This window comes from Ylistrum balloti, unplaced genomic scaffold, assembly GCF_031769215.1.
Source record: "Ylistrum balloti isolate Yb309-2 unplaced genomic scaffold, AGI_CSIRO_Ybal_v1 Utg371518, whole genome shotgun sequence".
Lineage (NCBI taxonomy): Eukaryota > Metazoa > Mollusca > Bivalvia > Pectinida > Pectinidae > Ylistrum > Ylistrum balloti.
In genome coordinates, this window is record NW_026782784.1 from 65,060 (window position 1) to 73,869 (window position 8,810).

At 36.7% G+C, this 8,810-nt stretch overlaps 1 protein-coding gene across 1 annotated transcript; it reads right to left on the reverse strand.

Annotated features, from left to right (window-relative positions):
* Positions 1-4,251: 4,251 nt before the first annotated feature.
* Positions 4,252-6,966, reverse strand: LOC132562813 (uncharacterized). The gene is made up of 2 exons (XM_060227585.1): positions 5,652-6,966; positions 4,252-5,613 (listed from the first exon to the last, which is right to left on the reverse strand). Exons 1-2 carry the CDS (start codon positions 6,030-6,032, stop codon positions 5,068-5,070), a joined length of 927 nt encoding a protein of 308 aa, XP_060083568.1. The 5' UTR covers positions 6,033-6,966; the 3' UTR covers positions 4,252-5,067.
* Between the last annotated feature and the right edge of the window lie 1,844 nt (positions 6,967-8,810).

Sequence of the window (8,810 nt, forward strand, 5' to 3'; positions counted from 1 at the left end):
CAAGAGCAAGCTTTGTTACGGGGCTAGGCGACTGTTACTGTGCGCTAGTTTATATACACTAGTTGCCGTTTGCTTTCTTCCGTTCCTTTCCCGATAGATAAACAAATCTAGTTCGGTCGCGTTTACGTCGAGCGCAATTGATTCTCCCATATGACGTCATACATATATTACAATATTCCGATTGATTTTGAGCAATAATTCACTGTACTGGCTATATGACAGATAAGTTATTTCCAATGGAGTGGTATTTTTATCATGAGTAACTTTAAAGACATTACAATGATTTTACCATATCATTTAGTTCCTTTGACGATAAAGAAAGAAGTCTTATATCAAATGTTCTTCCTAATGCAAAAACGTTTCAATTAAATTCCAGCTTCTTAACAATTTCGTCTCAAAAAGGTCATTCACACTGATACCGTGATTTGCGCGAAAATGCTGTTAATGATATCAGTTTTCAGCAGGCACGAGAGGGATGGCCTGTCTCCCGCCAATGTTTGTGTCTTTGACCATGCCCATTTGAGGAGTTGTCAGAGCCTTTCCAGATCTATAGAACAGAATCACGTGCGGAACAACACAGTGTATCCTGCGGGGTCTGGCTCGAATGTCCATTTATTTTCTATTTATATTTCGTTCGAAATCGTTTGTAGTACAAATTATACTAAAGTATTGCAAATATTATTTTTGTGACGGGAAAATAATACAGCCCTTTGGTAAATGTGGTTTTCATATTACGAATTAAATATATATATATTTTTTTAATTTGATAACCTTGTAAGCTGTCTTCAAATGATATTCATATGCCATTGAACGAATTCAGCGCTCGAAATCAATACCTCCAAGGTATGAACGAGAGTAGTGACTATTTTTTTTACGTTATGAACAAGTTTTATTACTCGCAATGAATCCTTTCACACGTGAGTGCTCTCTGTTTCACTCTAGAATACCGTCAAGGAATGCATTCAATTTCAACCGTTTCGTGGATATATTACCTCTCATGTGATACAGCACAAGAAATACAAACACGATTCTTCTATGAGTTTGATGTCGTTCAGTTAAATCAGCACATCAATTTCCAGGATAACCCTGTTATTCACCTGTCCACTTTTAACGAAATTCTATTCTAATCGAAAGTCTATTTAAAAACATTTTTTCCTTTACTTCATATTTCTGCCTTACCCTAATTTCGCGATGTTTTGTTTGCAATAAAGTCCTTTGGTTATCGTCATCACGACATTGTAGCCTTCTCTTATAACAAAACCCGATTATTGTCTCACGGTCCTGTAATTAGTCTAGTTAATTATTAAAACAACCAAAAATTATAATCAATCTAGTTCATTATCGCAAGTAACTGCTGTTCCAAAATACGCCATTTCTTTCATTATCGTCATTTCCCCAACAAATACGTTGCTTATTTCATCATCACCACGACATTTATCCGTCATTACTTTTACCACTGCAAAAGTTTTATAACAAATTAAGTCGCTTCTTTCATCACCAAATATTTTTCTCCAGAATAAATTGCTTCTGTTATCATCACATTTTTTTATACCAAAATATGTCGTTCCTTCTTCATCGCCATAATTTTCTTCCAAAAATACGTCGTTTCTTTCATTATCACAAACCAAAGAAGACAATACGGAATTGCGTGTACCTAGGTACGGTTTCTATTTTAGAAAGAACGGTAAATAAACTATAAGAATTCTAAGTCAAACTCGTCTAGCCAAGAATGAATGCATGATTGTTACAAGTTCAGCGAGTACCTAAGGAAATGTTCCAGATCATAATATTGGAAATTAAGATGCAGTCGCACAAAACTTTAACCTTTTCCCACTTTTAATTAATCAATTTTAGATATGATGCGATTTGGACACACCACCTTTCAATAACTTTACACCTGTATCTAACTGTGATGTGCGTCTTTGTTTACGCATCGGTAATCGTATCCACTCAAGAATAACAATGTCTAACAAGTCCGATATTTAAATTGGGAGAATATTGATAAAGAAAGGAATGATAGAATCTTTACTCTGTGTGACAGTGGTGACATAAAAGATGGCTTTCATTTTATAGTTAAATGTGAAAGATATGTGGATTTAAGGAAAAGTTTCATTAGAAATATTATTGTAATATAACCAGTATGTTTAAACATACTCCAACTTAAAAATCTATAAAAAAAAACCCAAACAAACAAACAACCCCCCCCCAAAAAAAAAAACCTAAAAAAAAAAAAAATTCAAATTTATTATAATGAGTAACAAGAAAAGAAATGACTTAGCTGTACATGGGTACCATGTTGAATTCCCTTACACTATGCTAATTGATGGTTTGTGTGTTGGATGAGAAAGTTTTGTTCCAGTGTTGTCCATACCTGTATATGTTGTATGTCAATCTGATCTGATGCGCTGAAAGGCTCAAGCTAAAAGAAATATTTGAACTGATGACCGGTACCCTCTCCATATTTGAGAGTTAAAAGTAGATCTGAAAAATTGTGAATGAAAGAATCTACAGATAGGTACTTGGCAGTTGAAAAATACGATAGCGTGTTTTGGGTGTTGGTAAGGCAGGTGCCACAGGTTAACAACCAGAGCCACTTTGAGGCGAGGTCTCCTTGTAGTATCTGGTTAGTATCTCATTAAATAACATAGGGAAGGCCCGCCGCATGTCATCCAGAGGTATGATATATTTATAGGATGAAGAAGAATTACGACATGCATATAAATGAATTCAGATTTTTGAAGAATAATTGAGCTGACTTTCATGACAAAAATAATTACACCGGAAGAATTATGAGAACTTGGTTTTTGCACATTACTGATCGACCAGGAAAAAATATAAATAGCATTACATTCACACTCTGCCAAGTTCATGTTTTACTGACGGTTGCGGCAGAGAAGAGTAGTCATGAATAAAATATCCTGCTTCGCGTTCAAAGAGTAAGAATAGATCAGACACGCAGTAGAGGTCAAAAAAAGGTAAATTTAAAATTGATGAGTCCGGAAAATTAATCTCACTGAGCATGAAATCGATGATAACATCCGTATGTCAAAACAGACCAGTACAATAACAGTTACTAGGCGTCAATTTTTCCCCGTCTTTATGAACGAGTTACCTCCCTTCGTTTTCCCATCCGGTTTCAATCTACTATACTTAGCAAATCCGTTTCGTTCAGCAGCTTTCTTATAGTTTAGGAAGGTTTGCCTTTCAAATGAAATCATTTCTTACACACTGGTCAGGAGATACTTTCCAGCCCTCTGTAGGTTCCGCCTTAGCTGATCTATGATTCAGTCTCCAAGGTTCGCCATATAACATACTTGACTCAGAAACGTGAACTGGATAATGTTGTCAAATATATTTGAAAATTACGAAATTACAAATTCACAATGTGTGCGAGTTAGTATTTGTTTCTTGTTGGGTATGTTTCTGATATGAAGAACGCCACAATAGGTAGATGTCATACTTGAAATATGGTTAAAGCAGCTATTTTCCTTTCATTTTTGATCACGAACCAACCCAAAAACACATTTCCCTAACGCCTGACGTCGGTACATGTTTTGCTTCTGCATATATGATGCCTGCATCAAACACTACAGATATTGAAAAAAAAAACTGCCTCAGTCATGTCCCTGTTTAGGTTATTTTTGGAGAAATTTGGCTGAACTGGTTGGTGTGTGTTATTAGATTCATTCTCGACCCCCATCAGTTGTCAATGTTTTAACTATGCGAGACTAGAATGCCCGCTTCAGCCAGTGTCATTCATTCTGATCTTCCCGAGTACCTACCTTTTTCATTCAGGCAGAGCTAGTTGGTATAGCTATAAGCTTGACTGACCGAAAATGCATCTCCCTAGAATAATAAGTGAATATCAGGGCTGTTGGTGTTTACATTTTACTGGTAACACTGATATCTTGTCGGTCTTTGAGCTTGACAGTGAATGAAGGTCAACTATACAGTCAGCTCGATGGAGGTATTACTTAGAACTAGGAATCTAAGGTAGGCCCGTTACATGCCATATAGGACAAATAACAATGGGTAAATGGTTATTCGCATACAGATATTTTTTTAGCTTTATATATATATATATATATATAAAAACACCCACACACCCCTTATACACTACATTTGGTGTGTCGCTGTGTAGAGTGTGGAAGCACACACTTTAGTTCTTCAGCTGAGGTTCGGGAAGACAACACTCTACCGAATGCACTGAATGAACCCCTTATAACAGTAAGGACAGACACTTGAGCCATAAACTTTTGTCACTTTTTTATTGTTCCTTCATTGCTACTGTATAAATGCTAGCAGACATGCAACACAAATATATCTAAATGTAAAGTTATAGACAGTCATGTTTCTGTAGGAGAGGGAATGGTAGCAGTGTTGACTCCAGAGGTAGGTATTCAAAACTCTATATATGTACATCACACCCCTTTTCTTAAAAATGGTACAGTCCCATTTCCTCTGAATTAATCACATTAAGAAATTGGACATTTTTAAATTACCCGAATGTTATGATTTTTGGTGCAGTGACATGGCAACTGGATTTTTGTGAATTGATTTGTCGTTATATCATATACTGCCCTGAAATAACATGGAGTGTAAATTCTGTAGTCTGGGGCAGATTTCGTCTCTGGTGGACATGAGTTTGAAGAAAATGGATGTGATGAAAGACCTTCTCAGGGAACAAAAAACTTACTTTTGCAATAAAAATTTGCAATGCATGTCATTCGCAATATTATTTTCAAAGAAAAACAATTTTCTATGAAGAGATGGCATCAAAAACAATAAAGATCCATTTTCATGTGGAATTTCTACATTCATATAAAACCTGAACAAAAAATCACATGCACCACCACATCTATAAAGCATGCTGAGTATTTGGTTTCTATAGAAGCAACGATAACACATCTGTGTTCAGTGTAAAAGATAGCCCATAACCATATTGTATTTTTCCAGACATTCTTTTCTGTGAAAAAATTATATTGAGTTATGAAAAATGAAATATTAAATGTATATATAAATTATGGAAGACAAATAAAACATGAAATGTCTAGCAAAATATGTCAGTCAAACCCATCCTTGTGTAATAAGACCACTCTTGTGTAATAAGCCCAGCCTTGTGTAATAAGCCCCAGCCTTGTGTGATAAGCCCAGCCTTGTGTAATAAGCCCAGCCTTGTGTGATAAGCCCAGCCTTGTGTGATAAGACCACTCTTGTGTAATAAGCCCAGCCTTGTGTAATAAGCCCAATCTTGTGTAATAAGCCCAATCTTGTGTAATAAGCCCAATCTTGTGTAATAAGCCCACTCTTGTGTAATAAGCCCAATCTTGTGTAATAAGCCCAACCTTGTGTGATAAGCCCAGCCTTGTGTAATAAGCCCAATCTTGTGTAATAAGCCCAGCCTTGTGTAATAAGCCCCAGCCCTGTGTAATAAGCCCAATCTTGTGTAATAAGCCCAATCTTGTGTAATAAGCCCAATATTGTGTAATAAGCCCAGCCTTGTGTAATAAGCCCACTCTTTTGTAATAAGCCCAACCTTGTGTGATAAGCCCAGCCTTGTGTAATAAGCCCAATCTTGTGTAATAAGCCCAGCCTTGTGTAATAAGCCCCAGCCTTGTGTAATAAGACCACTCTTGTGTAATAAGCCCAACCTTGTGTAATAAGACCACTCTTGTGTAATAAGCCCCAGCCTTGTGTAATAAGCCCACTCTTGTGTAATAAGCCCAACCTTGTGTAATAAGCCCAACCTTGTGTGATAAGCCCAGCCTTGTGTAATAAGCCCAATATTGTGTAATAAGCCCAGCCTTGTGTAATAAGCCCAGCCTTGTGTAATAAGCCCAATCTTGTGTAATAAGCCCAGCCTTGTGTGATAAGCCCCAGCCTTGTGTGATAAGCCCAGCCTTGTGTAATAAGACCACTCTTGTGTAATAAGACCACTCTTGGATAATAAGCCCACCATTGGATAATAAGCCCATCCTTGGGTAATAAGTCCACCCTTGGGTAATAAGCTCACCCATGGGTAATAAGCCCATCCTTGGGTTATAAGCTCACCCATGCATCTTTGCTGTTAGAAAAATAGTACAATACCTAATCAATTCGCTACCTCTGATGTACAACCAGTGTGGTCCTGTAAGAAGCCTATCCCCTGGCTTGGAATAAGAAGTGGATTTTTGCCCCTGGGGTCCTGCAATAACCCTAAATCCTTATTTTGAATAAGAAGGTTTGTGTTTGCGTACAGAGGTCCTGTAATAAGCCCATCTCCTTACTGTGACAGAGAAAATGAGTTTTCCCCCGGGGTCCTGTATTTAGCCTGTCCTCTGAATCATACTGGTACTAATACAAGTGATTTGTAATATAACAGTTTGTCTATGAGAACAATGGTACCTGTTCCTTCATAAAAAACAGCTTGTTGTCAGTGTTTGAAACGTTATAATCATTTTCAAATATATACAGCTATAACATACTACCTGGTCCTTACTAACAGTTCTAACCGTGGGACTTATTAAAGTTATAAGCAAAATGTCACCTGAAGATAAATACATTATCAGTATAAGCACAAAAAATTTCCAAAACATAAATACAGATGTGGGAACGCACAGCGTTATACAATGTGCGAGATGTCTACGATACACAAAACTGTTATTGTACACTTGTGCAGTTCTATCGCACAGTTGAAGGATTAAAAGCATGGTTAATATAGATATAGAAATGATTTCTGAAAAAAAAAGTATCGGATATCTTTTATCTATTTTCTAGATATATTGTATAGCTACAAGATGGAAATATAAAAGTTTATGGGTCAGATACATGCAGACCTATCTGTCACAGTACAGATGTTATCTAAAGTGGGTTTTTTTTACCAAGTCCAACTTGTGACCTGTCTATTTTCATTGTGTGTGTGTGTGTGTGTGTGTGTGTGTGTGTGTGTGTGTGTGTGTGTGTGTGTGTGTGTGTGTGTGTGTGAGAGAGGGTGTGTGTGTCTGAGGGTGTGCGTGCATGTGTGCGTGCGTGCGTGCGTGTGAGTGGTGGTGGTGGTGGTGTGTGAGTGGCGGTGGTGTGTGTGAGTGGTGGTGTGAGGGTGTGCGTGCATGTGTGCGTGCGTGCGTGCGTGCGTGTGAGTGGTGGTGGTGGTGGTGGTGTGTGTGTGTGTGTGTGAGGTGTGTGTGTGTGTGTGTGTGTGTGTTTGTGTGTGTGTGTGTGTGTGTGTCTGTGTGTATGTGTGTGGTGGTGGTGGTGGTGGTGGTGGTGTGTGTGTATCTGTGTGTGTGTGTGTGTGTGTGGTGGTGGTGTGTGTGCCTCTATTTTGGTCTCAGAAATGAATCATTTGAAATCTTAAACTATGAAAACTATGAAAAAGGAAAGAAGAAGTTTCATCCAATGTGTTTCTATATTACTCCAATTTTACAAATGTTTTGAAAAAAAAAGAAATATTGTGGTAAGTTTTCAGTGTTGTGTTAGCTACAACAGATATCAGATTGTAGAGACCTACCAAGGATTATGTATATACCTGTAAACAGCTAATGTACCTGACTAGACACTCGCTGAAGTGTAAAACTTTACATTAAAGAGATTTAATTAACAAAAACTGTTACTTTTATTTTGAAAACCATGAACTTTAAACAGTGTCTTGTATGCAAAATTCGGTTTGACATCATTATGTTTATTGTAAACTATGATATGTGACATTATAATAAGATATCATTGTTTTGTATCACAATGTCGATACCTGCTAAATCTAAATGGTTTAATCCTGTTTGTCCCAAAACTGAAAAAAATCTATGTCCTGTTTGTCCCAAAAACATTATGTACACAAATAGGGCAGTGTGTTGTTATAACATTTACGGTACCAGTGTGTGTTGTTTTAACAGGTAAAAAATTTGTCCAAAGTTTTTTACACATGTAAACCATAAAGCTATTTGAAACATTTTGAAAAAATCAAATACAAATATTATTACAACGTTAACTAATATATATGCATGTATGAATAATTAATATGAATTAAATAAAATAATTTAAATAGGATATTAGAAAGAAATGATTTTGCTAAAATATTCGCTGAGTCGCTGTTCTTCCACTACCACCACATCACATCGAGGACTGCTGGTTCAACGCCTTGGAGGACCTTGAAGACGTCGACCTACCCGTAGATACAATCACTGACTACGTCACCACCCAATGGATAGAAGGAGGCCGACAAGTTTGGAACCACTTTAATAACGATGGACACAGGACCACAAACAACTTGGAAGGATGGCATAGCAAACTCAAGAAAAATATCCCACATGCACATCCAAGCATTTTCATATTCCTCAGAGAATTGAAAGACATTCAAGCTACCAATTACATTAACCGCCTACAACATGCTGCTGGAGGACTGCCTGTGCCAAAGTGACGTCGCTACAGAATGCTAAATGACCGTCTTATCCAACTGAAAACTCTCCTACGAAACAACAACATCAACTACATCAATTACAGAGACAGATCCACATACCTGTTGCACATGGACTGATTTCGTTTTATTTTGAATTGTGTTAATTTATCGGTTTCATTTATTTCTATAGTTATGTCCTGAACTGTATAGTTGAACATAAAATGTACACTATATCACATCCTTCCAAGTTAAATTTTGTTGTAAGTATAATTGTATAATTATATAAAATGTACATTATATTATAGTGGTATGTAGTGCTAAATTTACCTGTATTTTAAATAAAACTAAGATTAATTGCTGGTTTGTTTTCTTAGCCATTACAGACTTATACATACAAAATCCTGTTTGTCCAAAAAAATATTTTTACCTGATTTTTCAG